Source organism: Paralichthys olivaceus, chromosome 18, assembly GCF_024713975.1.
Source record: "Paralichthys olivaceus isolate ysfri-2021 chromosome 18, ASM2471397v2, whole genome shotgun sequence".
In the NCBI taxonomy this organism is placed as follows: domain Eukaryota; kingdom Metazoa; phylum Chordata; class Actinopteri; order Pleuronectiformes; family Paralichthyidae; genus Paralichthys; species Paralichthys olivaceus.
The window spans coordinates 11,232,413-11,250,000 of NC_091110.1; the positions used below are offsets into that span (position 1 = coordinate 11,232,413).

A 17,588-nucleotide genomic window follows, 5' to 3' on the forward strand; every position below is an offset into this window, starting at 1 on the left:
TATTATTAATAATAATAATGTTAATAATATCGCAATCAGCGTTGAATACATATAGTTTTGGAAAAGTTTCATTACAGTTACCTTAGAGTGAATTTTATTACTATTATTATTATTATTATTAATAAACAGAAAATAAACGTCAGCCTCCTTGATGTGAAAAGTTATTAGAGTGCATTTTAATAATAATAATGATAATAACTCAAGCAGACAATAATTTGGGAGAAACCCTTGTCATTACATTATACCTGATAGTGTATTCTAATCACAATCAACAAATGTGCTATGAACACATAAACGCAAATTATTGAAAGAATAATTGATAATTATTTGTCTTTATTTATTTGTTTTCAGCTCACGGGTTTGAAAACCATCCTTTTAAAAAAGACACAGTAGAAGCAGAGATAAATTTGTCATGCTTTAATTAAAATAATTCTTTAGAAATTCATTATGTACATCTGCAATAATATTAATAACAGTATAAGAAAAAATAGTCACAGTTCTTACCAAACATCAGAACAATCGGCATGACAACAAACTAAATTTATTTGAAGCAAAACAACAAAGGCCCATTTCAAGCCCTGTTGGTTTCAGTAGCCAAATCACCCCCCTCCCTCATCAGTCATTCTCAGAGTCAAATTGCATCACTTCCCCATAAGTAATTCATCATTTACAATATGTACACATTGCTGAACAGATACATTTATTGACTTGGAGGGGCATACGTTGGCATTTGTGTTGTAATTGTGATTACATGTGTCGCCCTTGAGTCTACGCTCACGACCAGGAAAAGCTCTGAATTTACAGTGGAAACAACAAAACAGAAATCACAAAAATGAATTTGCAAGCAGACACAGATCAAGAAAAAGGAATTTGACAGGGTTCACAATTAAGAAAAAAGCATTAATTGTAAACACATGTGGGCATAGTTCATTATAAAGAAGTTGCATATCCCTACTCACTGAAGAGTCAAGTTGCAGATGTGCGAGAACGAAAGTCTTTGGCCAAAACAGCATTAAAGAGCTATCTGTGTACTGATCATACTGATATCAGGTGGAGTCTCTGCAGGAAACAAGGAGTTCACTGTCAGCAATGTGTAAACGTGCACGAGTCAGAGTCAACCCTGGAAAATGGTGTCAGTCCTGACAAATAAATAACGCAGAAGATGGTGTGGTTCACCATGAGAGGATGTCATAAGAAAACGTGTTGCTGGTTTGTCAGCAGAGTCTCAAGTTCACATCCACTTTTGACTTTAATGCCTCGGTCCGCATGACGGTGGGAAGGTTCTCCGGTCTCAGCCCGGTGGGTCGAGTCCGGTCCATCAGACACAGAGTCTGTCCATGAAGCAGGGACTAGAGGTGGTCGTAGGCGGCTGCAGGCGGTGGGGCTGTACGGGAGGCTGAGCTGTAGTAATAGGGGGAACCTGCGGGGGGAGACACAAAGAGAGGAAGGTGTTGGTGGTGGATCAGACTTTGTTTATCTCATCTTATCTGAGCTTTCGCAGCAGATGGTTGAGCTGAGGGTCTGAGCGGCTCTGAGTGTCCCTGCAAGTGCATCGAGTCCATGATCGAGTCTCAACTTCTGATGTGACTCTTCAGGAATCAAAGTGCAGGACAGAGATATCCCCTCAAATCTGCCAGATATGCCTCATGTGAATTAGTTATTTGCACCACTGATACACAGTCTGATGTCAATCCATAGATAGCTCGACTATATCATGGTCCTAAGATAAAGTGTCGCAAGATGTACTGTACATCTGTTACCAGTTAATACCAGGGGGGAAATGGAGCTGATTGTTGTTGGATCTATTCTTGAAGGCTTCCTCTTGTTGTTAGTACATTTATATATACATAAATAAATGTATATATAAATGTAATGTATGAGCAGTGCTGGGAAAGAAAGTCTTTCTTGAATTATCTGTAAAATTAGTTTAACTTGAGTTATCTGATTTTACATTTGGTAAATTACTCCTTCAGTTGGCTCTGTTTTGCCTATTATCTTATTATATATTGGTTTTTATATATATACGTTTTTATCTTGCATAAAAGTTTTCCAACCTTGAAATGGAATTTCTCATTGTTAAATAAAGTTTGAATATATGAAAAATAATATTAAAGTAATGTAGAGCACTGAGCTTCCAAGTAAATCCATCCACAGGGAGAAAGTGCATTTGCCTACAGCTTCCTGCATGTCAGCCCGTCATTTAAATACAGTGAATCATAAATTCTGCAGCAGAGACTTCTCCTAAACTTTCAGGGGAGTTTTATGTGTTAATGCAGACACTCCTGAGAACCATTTCAACATCTAAATAATGTGTCTTTTATTGTGAAGGTCCACGTTCATCATTATACAGAAAAAAACTAAATGTATTCAGAGACGAGGTGCTAGATGCATGAGGTTGTCAGCCGCAAACAAACAATATGAATTAAACACACACACACACACACACACACACACAGACACACACACACACACACACACACACACACACACACACACACACACACACACACACACACACACACACACACAGTCAGTGTTGTCGGTGTGTCCTTCTCACCCAGAATGCTGGAGTTAGTGAACCTCCAGGCCTCACTGTACGAGGTGTAGGGTGAATGGGTGTAGGACTGACCGGTGTAATCTGCACCTGCTGCGACACAGAAAAAAAGAACTCGATCAAACACTCACGTCCTGCAGATAAAACCCAACAACAAAGACAACACATGTTATTAAAAGGAGTGAAGCTAAGTCATGGCCGAGAGCTCTGTTTGTGTGTGTGTGTGTGTGCCAGCGTCTGCTCAGCCTTAGCTCATAATTCACCAACAGTTAGTGCAGCTTGTAAACCATTAATCTGTGGTGCAGGTGGATGGCTGAGGGTGAAATCCCTCGGACCAGTGGTGCGTGCATCAGTCTCTACGCCCTCTTTCCTCGGCCCCTCGCATCGCTCAGCCTCTGCCCTCTGAAATGCCCTCCTCCTCTCTCCGTCCTACACTTCCTGCTTCCTGGCACTCCTCTTTCTTTCTTTTCTCCTCGTCTTTTTTTTTTTTTTTTTTAACATTCCAATATCTAATTGGTAATTATGTTGGCTGGAATGAATCCCTGGGCTCCCCACCTCCTCCTCCTGTCCTAACCCCACCACCCACCCAACCACCCACCCCTTCACTCAGTAATTGTGTATCAACGCTTCCTCACAGCGAGCCCACCAGAAAAATAATAAATCAGACCCTCTCATTTCGCGCTTCGGAGGGCAGACTTCAAATAAAAAAAGGCACATCACACACACAAGCACGCACGCACGCACACACACACACACAGTGTCTGGTCGTATGCAGGCATCTTGACAAAGACACACATACACAGAAACCCACACAAACGTGCTCTCACACCACACACACACACACACCACCCCTCTTCGTTCATACCCAGACTTTACACCCCCTCCGCCCACCCCTGCATCTCCCTCCCGGGCCCCCTGGTTCCCATGGCGATGGGTGGTCAGAGGTGTCTGGGTGGGGGGCTGTGGGCAGCAGGGCGGAACCCCCAGCCTGTTCCCTGTACCCCCTGGGCCCATGTGCACCCACGCACACACACAGACACACAGACACAGACACACACACACACACACACACACACACACACACACACACACACACACACACACACACACACATAGAGTTCACCACCCTGGCAGGGCTACTCATTAACTCAGCCAGTCTCCCTGTTAATCTACAAGCCTCCGTTTCAGCCTTTCCTTTCTCTGTATTCGTTTTCTTCCTCCCTTCACTTCCTCTCTACCTGTTTGATGTGATTTATACTTAAAAAGTTATATCCTTTAATTTATTTTGGTCCTTACCTGCGACCATGCCTGTGATGGCAGAGGAGGAGTATCCTGACTGTGCAGGGGACGGGATGTGAGGTGGGTAACCTGGCAGCGTGGAGCTCACCATGTCACGTCCTGAAAACACACAGCACAACACACACAGCTTTTAAGTTAAGATGGAAGTTCAGGTCGATGTTTTACAGAAGAATAGGAGCCGTCACAATATGTTGATTAATGTTAATCGTAACAATTTCTATTAATAATTATTTTCTATGAAGGAAAAGGTCCAAATTCTGTGGTTTCAGCTTCTCAGTTGTGATTCATTGCTGTTTTCCTTTGTCTTCTGTTATAATAAATTATATATTTTAGAGTTTTGGACTGTGAGAATAAGACAACTTAAGTTCAGGGCATTTTTCAAAACAACCAATTGAGCAAATGATAAGTTAAAAACCTGATAATTAAGCAGCAGATAATGAAAATAAACTTTATTTATAACCTGCAAACACAAATACATTGGTCATGAGTATGAACATGAATGAGATGAACGCCTGCGTTACCTGATATGACTGACTGACTGCTGAACTGCCCGTACACTGGTGCATGATGGGAGAATGAGTTGAATGCATTGGGGAAATGGTTGGAGCTGCAGCTGCTGCCGCTGACAGAAACGGGTTTCTGCAGCGCCTGCAGCTCCAAGAACGCCAGGTTGGAGGCCGCCATGTTTGGCGATGGGCTTGTGCTGGTCACCTCCGGGGACATTTCCTGTTTTAGACACAGCGGCAGGGACTGTAGCGGGTCTGAGGTGGTGACGGGCGGGGTGAGGAAAATGAAAAGCAAATGATGAACATGAGTGGAACTAAAAAAACACAGGTAACACGTCAACAACAAACAAAGAGTGGGAGGTGTCAGGGTTGTGTAAGAGATGCTGATGCTAAGAGTCAGCATGTTGACGACTTTGTGCCATGTGCTTTGTGTGCGGGGGTCAAAGGGCATCTTCGCCATCATCTAACATTAAGATTCTCACCGGTCACCATGGTGTAGCTCTGATGAGCCAGATTCCGTCCAATGGTGGAGCTGGATGCCGAGAGGCTGGTCTTGGCCTCGTCGAGGCTGCCGTTGAGCAGGGACAGTGGGTACAAAGTCTGGGGATGACAAACTGGGATTAGCCATTTGAGGAAGTCAAAGGACAAAATACATATTTCAAATTCCAAATTGTGGAAAAACTTATCTGAAATTATGAAAATAAGAAAACAAGACCAAGAAAAATACATCTCCAATTAATTACCTTCCCCTCTGAGCTGTGTTTAAATATTTATTCCTTGAGTACTGTGAGTTTCCAGTGCCCACTGTGTTACTGTGCATTGATCATTAGTTATTTGCTGCTGTACCTGCTCTGCCTTGCTGCCTGAGGCCGAGCTGAATGAGTCCGGAGGGTAGTGGTGACGCTCGAACCCGCAGTCCAGATGTTGGGAGGCGGCTGAGAAATGATCCACCCTCATCTGTTTTCTTGGGACGCCGCCGCTGCCCTGAGAGTCCACGCTGTGCCGACAGCTGTCCTGGTCACCTGGGAGACACAGAGGAGGATATGATGTGTGTGGTAAAAATAATCAAATTTCTATAATTCCTCAGGCAGGATTCTGGCCACCGAAAATGAATGGTTTCATTAGTAAATGACTCAACTATATAACTGTAACTTTCCCCTTATACTAAACTTTCATGTCAGTGACCGATACAGAAGAACAGATTTTTGTATTTATATATATATATGTGTGAATGTACTGTGAAATAGTTTCCCATTAACAGGCCTGAAATTGCCTTTCAGGGGTGAATAAGGTATTTTGAATTAATCTCATAGCTCTTTGTTTAATGACTTGTGGCAGAGAAACTTGTTCCTCGTGGCAACAATAAAGGTCAAATAAGTGATTAAATAAAGCAATCTGGAGAGTGTAGGTGTGCGTTTCAGCCTTCAAAGACATGATTTCTCAGAGTAAATGATCGCATGCAAGATGTTAAAATAGTGTTAAATTCAAATTAGGTCAGAAATTAAACATTACATTTAAAAAAAGTTGCTAGATTTAAGTGTAAGTGTTTGCAAATGACTTCTATGAGTGTTTCCTCTGTTTTGTTGGGAACAGCAACAGCTTAAGCCGTTGATGTTGTTCTAATCGACTTGGTTCCATTCACCACCACTGCACCACAAGAGCACAAACTTGAACCAGCGACGTGCTGCATCCCATTGACTTGATCTGATTCTTACTGTCATCGTGGCTCCTCTTGCCCTCGGCGCTGGGATGAGGGATACCCAGCAGGCCGCTGATGGAGTAGGTTGAGCCCAGCGAGTCGGACTGAGGAGATTCGGGAGGGGTGACTGCTGAACTGGGGACTGGGGAGGGAGAAAAACAAAAACAGACAGATTGGAGATGGAGAGCGGAAACGATGCTGCACATCTCAGTGGTCGGCAAGGTCACGAGTTTAATCCCACAGAACAATGAGCGTGCCCTATCTTTAACCTTAATCCGTCAGCGTCATGTGATAACACAGGCTGATATGATACACAACTTCACCGTGCATGTGTTTGTGAATGGTGCAGACTTACTTAAGGTTTGTCCTGGACTCAGGCCTTTTCCATCTAGAGGCAGATTGAACGGCTGTTGGACTTTAGTTCGTATTATTCTGAAACAAAGGAACATCAACTTAATTGGTTGGATATCAGCATTAACATGATGATAATGTATCAGTGCTGAAGGAAGATGTGCTTGAGAAAGTTTAAAGTTTTTCTGGACGAGGATCTTTGATGGGAAGATGCTGATTTCATAACCCCAACATTACACTTGTCCCCCTCGTCCACCATCCCTGACTTCTGAGCCACAGAGGCACAAGCATGATTTCATTCATAATTGACTTTGTCACCTGTTAATGGAGCTCACGCTGGGCACTGTGTCGCCGTCACACACTCCCTCTGCCAGCAGCCGGTCCCTGATCTCCCACGCGAACATGGTGGGGTTCTGCCTCTTGTAATCTGCGATCTTCTCCACAACTTTCGGGGTGGCCACCTTGGGCTTGGAGCCGCCAATCACACCAGGCTTGATGCTTCCTGTCTCGTAGTAGCTGGAAGAAAGGAGGTAGAAGGATTTCAGTCATTGCTTTAAGTGTTAGAGAACGAAACATTTGTGATAAGTAAACCGACGTCCAGAGGTCAAAGAACACGGACAGGTTGATCAACAGTAACAGGAAGTTGAGTAATGCGCTTGTTGGTGAACTTACCGTCCCAGGATCTTGCTGACGCACCCATGGCTGACTCGGAGCTGCCGGGAGATGTCACAGGGCCTAACCCCCTGGTGGGCCATGTCCACAATGCGTTGCCGGATCACCTCCGGAAGTGGACGGCCATTAACAAACATTCCGCCTAGTTGGTTAAGACCCCCATGACCTGGGGGAGGAGGGGGGATGAACACTCATAAATGTCTTGGAACCTGAGACATGGAAACGTAACAGCAACTGCATTTATATAAGTCATGTACACTTGGACACACACACACACACACACACACACACACACACACACACACACACACACACACTCACCTACACTCGTACGGCTTGAGGAACAACTCAGACCAGACTACCAACATGAAGACGTAAGTATTTTACTCAACGTAACAATGAAACTAAACCATGACTAATTTAGTTCCCCAATAGTTTTCTCCATACATGGTCACAATAATGTTCAAATCTGTTGACAAAATTTTACTCATAAGTTCAAATAAAACATATATATGATATATAGTATAATATAAAAAACATACTAATCTCTGTGTGTGGACATTCACACAAGAACAGAATTGTAACAGTCATTGACCGATGTCATGTAACGTGATATATTAAAAGAAAAATGTAAATTAAATTAAAAAAGAACAAAATAAAAGAGAAAGAGCAGAAAAGCATAGGAAATATATATGTATATATATATATATATATATTGTTTTATTTAAGACTGTTGTAGTATCTTATCTGGCTTAAATCAAAGTATCTTAAATGTACCGCAGAGAATTATTGAAATTTTCCAAACAGAACAAAAATGTTCTGACAAACCAAATTTAACAGGCTGAAGGTTACAGTATTTGCAAACTGAAACAGGGTTTAGAGTTTACATTTATTTAAATTGAGAGAATGAAAGAGTATCTTCCTGATAAAAAACAACCACTATGATATAAAATATAATCACACTTCAGAAGTATATTAAGATCAGTTTGTTCTGTTCTCTTCCTGTTTAACTTCACCTACAAATAATAGTCCAAACTCACCTCATTGGTTTGATTCTTCCAAGTTATTTAGCTTGTTATAAAAAATAATTACAGACGCACTCTCAACTTTCTTCTCTGGATGCTACTAATTTCTGTTTTACTTTCTCATTGGGATTTTCCTTATTTGGTAACATTAAAGCAGATGTTCATTTAAATAAGTTAAGAATAGTCTACATGGAATAATATTTGACGTCTAACTTGTAAGATATTTGTCTTTTTAAATGTATTTTTCATTTTGCGAAGCACATTGTATTATATCTTTTAAAAATAAGACATAAGGTCTATTATTATTATTATTATTATTACTAGTATTACTAAGAGGGTTTTTTGGTTGTTTTTTTCAATAATCTTGTTGAAGGTCAAGGGCAGAGGATGTCACACCTTAAGAGACAAATTGTGATTTGTGAATATGGGCTATAGAAATACATTCTTCTTATTATTACTATTATTTATTTCTTATCTGGGACATAGGAGTTTGGTACAACACTTATCATTTATAATTGATGTAGGCTACTGTAACACATATACCAATCATACGTTACTACAAAGTACTTTACTACTAAGTACTACTACTACTACCAGACCAGTTATTGTGGGATATACCAAAACCTTATAGATATATCACAATTTAATGCATATGAGTCTCATTATACTGCTAATGAGGTGTTAGTTATTTAAACATATATAGAAAAAAACACTGAGACCAGTATAACTGTCACATATAAACCAGACAACATCTGCATATTTATAGTATATATGAAAGTAAAGGACGGAGGATTCTCTCCATCCATCCATCCGTCCGTCCTGTCCAGGGACTGACACACCACAGCTTTTAATTTAACCCACTGATCCACCTCTCTCTCTCTCTGCCTTTTCCCAGCTTGCATTTCCACATCAAACAGACCGGACCAGGCCCAGGGAGGGAGGGAGAGAAAGAGGGAGGGAGAGAAGGAGGGATGGATGCATGGGGGAGAGAGGGGAGCCTCTATTAACGCTGCCAGCGGAGTGTGGAAAAAAATCTCCCCGCCAAGCTTCATCAACCTGCAGGATATTAAAGCCGAGCAGCCCCGGGGGGGGAGGGACGAGCACGCACCCGCGCGCACATGCATGCAGACACCGCGTGCACGATGAAAAAAACAAAGCACATAAATAGAAAAATGGAAAGAGATCGATAGATAGATGGGTAGATAGATCTGAATTGATTTAGGTTTCATCTAATTAACCTCTTCATTATCCCTCACAGCAACTGGAAGAAAAATATGACTTCACCCCTTCACCAGCTCGATGTGAGGATGAGACTCTTCTCTCTGTAACACTGGATATTTTCTGTGATTCCCAACTAATTTGTGGTGGAATGTAACCAACCAGCCTTCAGACCAGGTATTACTCACATCCCAAACACTGATCACAACCAATTAGTTTAGTGGTGTGGTGGTTCCAAGTTTGTGATCCAAAAACTTTCAGACCAACTTTTGGATAAATTAATATAAAATGATGTAAAATACACAACAAGTTGATATTCAAAATGGAAATACTTTCCTTATAGTCCCAAATTAACGTTCAAAAGTATTACACAAACATTAAATAAATGGTCTATAGCCCAATCCAGTAAAATGGATATTTCTAAGTAATAAAAGAATATATTTAAGTCCAGGATTAGTGAACAGCTGTAACTTCTACTCCCTAAATTGTGTCAACTTTATTTATTAGGTTTTCTGTTTATTTCCTAAGAGGTCGCTGCAGTGCCAAATGTAAATTGTGTTTTACATGTTAATACAACTTATGAATGCTCAGAAGAGGAAAGTGTTGATTTTCCAAACTTCAAGCTCAAATGGGCGTGTCAAATGTGGGGAAATTGATGTTATGTAGTTCTTATTTTCATTTCCTGCTAATTTCATGAAATGCCAGCTTTATTAAAGTTGAACAGTTCCATCCCAGGGGTCTTGAGGAGACCCAGACCCCTGCAGCTTGTCTTGTGTTAGTTACCTCTTCCAGAGTTGCTGGACATATCCCTGAGCATTTGGTCCTCGTTCCACCGGCCCAACGTTTGACGCTCTCCTCCCACACTGTCTTAACTCAGTTAAGGTGCTCTTACTCCTCGGCCTGCCTCGTCTGGCATGAGTGTGCACCGCCGGTCACACGCTGCAGGAGGACACATGCAGGGGGTTTCATGAGACGCGGGTGTTTGTCAGACATGTGAGGCCTCTGAGGAAATACTCACTGTGGCCCCCCGGGTGTCTTCATTTATGTCTATACAGAGACCTGTGCACATGGTTCTTTATCAGTACGAACAGATATTTTTAGCTCATTTAACTTTAAGTTTGTCCAGAATACGTCTATTTATCTAAGAAACATTTCGTTTAATGATCAGTATTTGTAAAAGAAGAGAGTCTTTGTTCCCCCTCGGCCGGATCAGATGACTGCTCCTGTTAGACATACAGTTTCCCTTTATTAAACACTTTGTAATTAGGATTGACTGGTCTCATTAATCACTGTGGAAACAATAGTGTTTATCATTTAGGCTGTAAAATAGCAAAACTGAGGAATTAGATATGTTTTGTGATGTAAGTGGAGTAAAGTTGGAATGAGAGTTTAAGGAATAGGCGTCTTTCTTACTGATTCACTTTAATTTTAGCAAAACTTGACATTAACTTAATTTAAATTGCATGAAAGCTGTGACTGTGGTGTCAAATGCACATATATGGATTCATTTTTTCCTAAAGATCAAGTGGCTCCATCTTGTTAGAAAGAATCTACGTTAAATAAAGAAAGTGATGGATTTAAATGATGGTGGTTATTTATAAGAATCTTTACTTTTAACTAAAACATGGGAAGTCGGTTGTAAATGTGTTGACTGGCAGTTGTTGAATACAGCTCCATCTGTTCAGCTGGTGCTGATGTGTACATCTCTCCTCTCTGCACAATACGCTTAAAAGACATTCAGCTGATGTTATGACAATACGAGCAGGATATATAAATGATATATTAATAAAAGGAGACAGTGACACCAGCATAATGAATTCAGTGGATATAAATGTTAGCCCAGGATAATATGATGTTGGGTTTTATAAGATTTCACGAGTGGAAAAGAATCAGATTCATATACAAGTAATTAAAGCCCCTGTTAATTGTCCTGAATGTTCAAATTCAAGCTGTCGTGTGAGTGTGTCAGGTGTTGTCATGTCCTGCTGGGTGACACTTTAACATTCAACCAAATAATTAGCAGAGTGTCACAGTCTATTACATGTGACGACTGACGACACAAGTTAGAGTGAAGTGTTTGATATTTTTGGTTTGTCGCTAACAACATTTACATTGTGACATGAGATTAGAAATGAAGCCTTGACTGTGCGTTGGGAGGTTTGATGAAGTTTTGTATTTAGATGTGTGTGTTTAACGTCTGAGCTTTAACTTGAATTGAAATTTAGTTGAACTCGCATATGCAAAGCAGTGTTACCTTTAAATATAACTTTAGGTTTAGGCTGAATATTTAAGTTTTTAGAAAATCATGACTGCAAGTAAAATAAATCTCCCAAAAAATGAATGAACCAAACAAAGAAATTTTTTGATTTCAAACTTTAAATTAGTGATGTGATACAAAAAAAGAAACTGTGGAGTGATAGTGAAAATCCTATATTAATTTTTTTTTACATTTTAATAAAAAATATTTAAATTGGCTGCAACTAAATTTTTTACAAAGTTACATCCATCATAATAATATAGTAAAATGTTCAGAGATAAATAAATCACTAATCAATTATATCAATTAATGACAGTGAGGTCTGACTGAATGGTTGAAACCTTTTTAACTTTTTAATTATTTTAAAATGTGGAGCTCTGATTATAACGTAACCATATAACATTTTAAATAATAATACTAATATACAACTAAAATGATGCCTGTTAAAAATGGCTGTTGTTTTATTGTTTGGACATTTTGGACTTTTGGCTTCGGTGTCACGGAGAACAACATCTAGTTTTCCATTTCTAATTCCAGATTTTATTGTATAGAATATCTAGCTCTCCACACACAGTAAGATAAAAAACACAATATCTTGTAGTTTTTTTAAAACCCTTTTTAGGTATCCATTGCTGTATAAGCTTGCTCTAAACGAGTTTATTTTTTATTTTATGACTTCATATCATGGCCAAGATTAATTGGAGGAAAAGAGCAAAGATTCCATTATAATTGATTTCATACTACTATTATTTTCAGGCTACATTCTCACAGTCTTATTAGAAAAAGGAGCCCAGATTCTACACAACAAGCCTCACCCTATGTTTCTGTTTTAAATTACATTTTCTGTTTTATTCTAGTGATAAATTATTGAACTTAGTTGCTTGTATACTGTTGATATCGGTCACCTTTGACTCTCCTGCATTTTGTGTCAGAGACAAACACCAACGTTCTGCACATGTTCTCGTTTTCACATTAAATGCATTTAAGTATTTTACCACATTAAATGAGAATAATGAGAAAAGTTCTAACACATAAAACTGTAGCATGTTAACTATACTTTACTATATCTGATCAGACACAGGTTCTATGTTTTAAACCAACATTACGCACGTTTACGCATGTTTACCAGTTATCTACAGCTTCAGATTCACTTCTGAAAAATCCCCCTCAGCACAGTTTAATATTCAGCTCTTTTATTTACAACCAGGACTCTCAGCATGAGGTGAATGTGGATGAATCTTCCTGTTATCAAACTCTCCGCTTATCTGGACCTGACTCACGTCTTTACACCATTATTACAGAAAATTGCTCTGATTCTTTCCCTGCGTCTGCAAACGGAATAATATAATATTCTCTCTGTGTGTGGTGCGTCCTGCAGAGTGGTTTTGGATCATTTAAGTCTCCTCTGAAGGGCTTCAGTTCAGCTCGCCGTTTCTACAAGGACTGCGTCTCTGATATTGTCATTCACACATTCTCACACAGATACATCTCCACGAGGAATTTAAAAGAGAACTTACCTGTTCCACGTTGGATCTGAAAAATGAAAATCGTCCCAGATATTCTGATATTATCCGATATAGAAGGACTCTGTTGTTGTGGCACTAGATAGTCGCGCGTCCGGGGCTGTTGTGTTGTTCTGTGGTGTGCGCAGCCAACACTCAGCCAGTTTTTATCCAACCGGGATTGCGCAGAGGATGGCGCCCTGCAGCTATTGGAGGAGGAGGAAGAGGAGGAGGAGGAGGAGGAGTGGTTCAGTATGGAGAGGAGAGAGGAGGATGACTGACCCATGTGTTTTGATGGCACTGAGCGGACTGTACGGAAACACTTGTCAAGGAGACGGCTTGTTTCCATTCATCTCCAGCGACAGCCCCGCTTTGATTAGACCGTGCGCAGGCGTGTGTGGGCTGCGCGTCTCCGGCCGGTTCCGAGCGCAGCGTTCACACACAATTTAGTGCTCGATTTGCTGCGATCCGTCACAGGTTGAGTCTGACAGGTTCACTAGCACCTGGACCAGGAAGACACAGGCACGATATTTGTTTTCTATCTTACTGAACACTGGTGCAAATTAGAAGAACAATGAAATACAATCTGTCTTTAAACAGATTCACATCCAAACTTTCCCATAAACCTTTCCAAGTTTGTCAAACTCATGCAAAACTAATTCAATTGATTATTATCTAAAAACAAGTTTTAACACAAAGGCCATAAATATCTATATTTCATTTATTACCTGTAGTATATATGTTCACAAATGTCCAATGAAAATGCAAGTAAATACATAACGTCTGTCTTTTTCCTGTATAAAACACCTGGAATCACAACAAAACCTGATCTAAACTCTATTCCTCTGACCTATAACTTCTCCAGTGAGGCCTTTTGTTATAAAATGTTCTAAAGTCTGTAATAATGTAGCCTAGAAATAATAATAATAAACACAAAATCACTTTTAATTGTTTTTTTTTGCTCTTTTCCTCCAATTGTTATTTGAAATGGAGACTGGTCTGTTTCGTTTAGAGCGTGCATGTCTCTCCAGGAGATTGAGATTGTGTTGCTTGTATAACTTCCAGATGTTCTCTGCTCGGTTTGAATCCACCTCTGGATGCTATAGGTTTTATTTCTCAGCCCTGAAACTAAAGCGTTACTGTGGCGCGAGTGGAGTGTTTCTGGTCTGCTGTGTTTCTGACATGACCCTGCTGCGTGAAACAGGCCCTGGTGCGTGTGCGTGATGTCACACCAGGGTGTCAGGATCCCCCCGAGTTATAACGCTGTTAAATGTTGTTCTCACAAACCTGTAAAACAAACTCAACACCTCTAATGACACTCAGCCATGGCACCTCGTCTCCTGCACGTCTATCCAACCATATGGACGCGTGTGTGTCTGTGTGTTTTAAATGGAAACTGATCTATTTTGTATGAGAGAAATTGGGAAAATGTGAAATAACTGGTGACACTATACTTTAATAATTATTGATCAACTTTACGCAAATTAATCCAGTTTCCCTGCAGCTTTAAAGCCAAAAATTGTCAGAAAAATCAGCATCAGTCCTTTTTCTGGTCAGTCGGTGATTGAAGTCCTCTAAAAGAAAAGCTGTGAGTCAACATCAGTGCCGCTGCAGAACAATGGCACGACTGTTTTGAAATAAATAAATGCTGAAGAGACTAAAGGGAATCATAACATGAGATGGAAACAGAGACGGTCCCTCTGTGAAGTGACCAGAGAAAAAGACAAAGTGCCCGGAGGAGAGGGGAGAGAGGGAGGTTACAGAGAGTTTAACAAGGGATTAAAACTCATAGATTGGTATCTATTATCGCGATGATACTGTGATTTAAAATAGCGCGTAATTATACGGGTCCACTCGCCAAGGGGCAGACACACGCCCTAAAATCCAGTTGCGCATAACGCAGGAAATTGGGAAAACGTGCAAACGTGCAAAAATGTGAAGCTGTAGTGTTTTCAACATACTGCAAATTAACAGAAATATTTTATTGTTTTCGTTTTTTAAATTAGTTGTCAACCTGGCAGACGTCACAAATTATCATTTGAGTTGATTTATGAGACACAACTGAAGCAAAGTCACACACACACACACACACACACACACACACACACACACACACACACACACACACACACACACACACACACACACACACACATTATTATCATTAGGCTATTCTGGATTTCGTAATGATCAGAATTGGGGTTTTTTTTATCGTCAAAAGTAAAATCTATAAAAAGTGTCGCCTAAAACACAAGTGACAGTTTAATGACACACAACTCCACTGTAATTATGAGGCTACACGTCTCATTAAACAAATGTTGTATATATCAAACAGACAGATTTTTCCAAAAATGTGTTTTGTCTTTGCCAACATGCATGAATGAATACACAATAAATAACCAATAAAATGCTTGGGTGATGCTGACAAGGTGCAACTTGCTAAACGAGTTCTGGAAAAATAATAAGAAATAAATGGGTTGTAAGGAAAAAAAACGATTTGATAATAAAATATATGTTGAACACTGGCTAATATATGATATTTATAAATATATTTAATTTTAATTCAAAGTGGGGGCAGTTATTCCAAAAGTTTCCAACGTTATAACTCGTTATACAAGAGAAGCAACAGATCTAATTTCAATGAAAAAAAAAAAATCATTAAACACACTTTGGACACACTTTACTTTTAGTGTCCTATTTAAAATCCACAAGCAGCAAATATCCTGTTTATGTGATGCTGTGGTTAAGCTCATAACTCGAGGAGTTCGCTGTATAATCCGATAATGAATGTAATAAAAAAAGTTTTAATAAAGTTAATATACTAACTTTGTACATAACTATATGTTAAACATGTTTACATAGATTAACAAAGTGAGAGGGCACTTAAAATTTGACCCACTGAAAAACTCATTTCATCTTCTGTAGTCTGCATTCCTGTCATTTTTCTTACATAAATTACTGTTAATATTATTTATATTCTTTCAGTGCAACTCTCACCTCAGGCTGCGTCTTTGGAGCAGCTGACAGGTTTTCTTCACTCAGACTCTGACTGAAGGATAAAAGACAGGAGCAGGTAGTTTTAAATCAAACAGTGTTTGTGTCTTTTTCTTCTTTCCGGGTGTGTCTTGTTGACTTGTCTTTATTTCCCCGAGCAAAGTTTGTGTGTCCGCAAAAAAAGAGAAAAGGTGCGTAACCTGCGGCGACAGGTGGCAACAAGAGGTGAGGGCGAGAGGTCAGAGCGCACACTTCCGACTGCAGTGATAAGAGGAAACATGCACAAATACTGAGATGTTTGAAATTATTCAGATACTTTCAATCCTGATAAAACAGGAGATCTGTATCTAAGGTACCTGCTGCCTTAAAACCCACGAGTTAAAATGGAAAATATAGGTTTTACTGATGTAAAATCAAGTGCTTTCAGGTCACATATAAAAATATAAGAGCATATAAGACATAGTCATAATCAAACATCATAGAAGAAACAAGAGGTAGTGCTATTGCATGAAAAGTGCATCAGGAACAGGCGCAAATAAACTCACTGTGGCGCAGCAGCAGTGCGCACGATTGGATAAATACTATTATAAGACCTAATGGCTCCAAACTCTTGCAGGAACATTGCGTAAAAGTTGGATTCAAACTATGCCAGCAGCTGTTTGGAGCCAGGCTTCTTCCAGAGTGCCTCCGGACTCGCAGTGCGCGCTCCCTGCAAGCGATGCATCACCTCTGCGCGCTCCCGCACTAGAAAAAGATGAATGGTTCCCGGGGAGAAGCCGCCACTTAATGACAACTTCTATAAATCTAGCCGAGCGGGCAGCACGTCTCTTTGTGGTCAGCGAGTCGAGATGAGCCAGATAATTAGGTCATAATAGCTGGAGAAACACCTCAGTATTGATGATCACATTAGGCCAATGGGTTTTTTTCTGCAGTGCTGAAGCGAAGTGCTGATACTTGTGTTTTGTATGCTGGTTTTAGTAAAAGAAGGTTTCTGCATGTTTACATGGATGGTGGAAACATTTAATTTTGCAAAAAACAAGGAGGATGAGATTGAGAATTAATTTTTATTCACTTTAATTTCCCTTTTCTGTTTGTTTTTCCACCTCTTGAAACCAGATATAATGATGGTGGATCATGAAGGTGGATCGTGATGGTGGATCGTGTAGGTAGATCCTGGTAGTGGATCATCAGTCAGACACACAAGATGACACATGTGTGAAAGTGAAATGTGCGTCCGTCCCTGCAGCAGATAGCAGAACTTCCAGCAGACTGCGGGCAGAGATTCAGGGTTGTTGAACCAGACATTTAGATAAGAGCCTTCAGAATGCTATGCATGTCACTAGAGGGACTTGAACACAACATGGTCCCCTCAAAATAGATCTAAATACGTAGCAGTGCATGTTCTCTGCTATGACGAGTTGTGTAACAGCTTAGAGAGCCGATGACACCTGAGAAGAACATGGGTTTACAGTGTTGTCTATACGTTGCCATATGGGATCCAGTCGTGTTGA

The 17,588-nt window shown here is 40.1% G+C and overlaps 1 protein-coding gene across 5 annotated transcripts; it reads right to left on the reverse strand.

Moving 5' to 3' along the window:
• Nucleotides 1–316: 316 nt before the first annotated feature.
• Nucleotides 317–13,560, reverse strand: pax8 (paired box 8). 5 transcript variants are annotated; one of them, XM_020108872.2, is made up of 12 exons: nucleotides 13,099–13,227; nucleotides 10,108–10,263; nucleotides 7,082–7,247; nucleotides 6,728–6,925; nucleotides 6,414–6,490; nucleotides 6,075–6,200; nucleotides 5,206–5,381; nucleotides 4,842–4,959; nucleotides 4,375–4,614; nucleotides 3,851–3,952; nucleotides 2,558–2,647; nucleotides 317–1,420 (listed from the first exon to the last, which is right to left on the reverse strand). In XM_020108872.2, the coding sequence occupies exons 2-12, from the start codon at nucleotides 10,139–10,141 to the stop codon at nucleotides 1,350–1,352; spliced, it is 1,398 nt and encodes a 465-aa protein (XP_019964431.1). In that variant the 5' UTR covers nucleotides 10,142–10,263; nucleotides 13,099–13,227; the 3' UTR covers nucleotides 317–1,349. The 5 variants fall into 5 exon arrangements, with proteins under 5 accessions (XP_019964431.1, XP_019964432.1, XP_069369624.1 ...); XM_020108873.2 differs by having other exon boundaries at nucleotides 7,082–7,223; nucleotides 13,099–13,226; XM_069513523.1 differs by lacking the exon at nucleotides 10,108–10,263 and having other exon boundaries at nucleotides 7,082–7,223; nucleotides 13,099–13,560.
• Nucleotides 13,561–17,588: the final 4,028 nt, after the last annotated feature.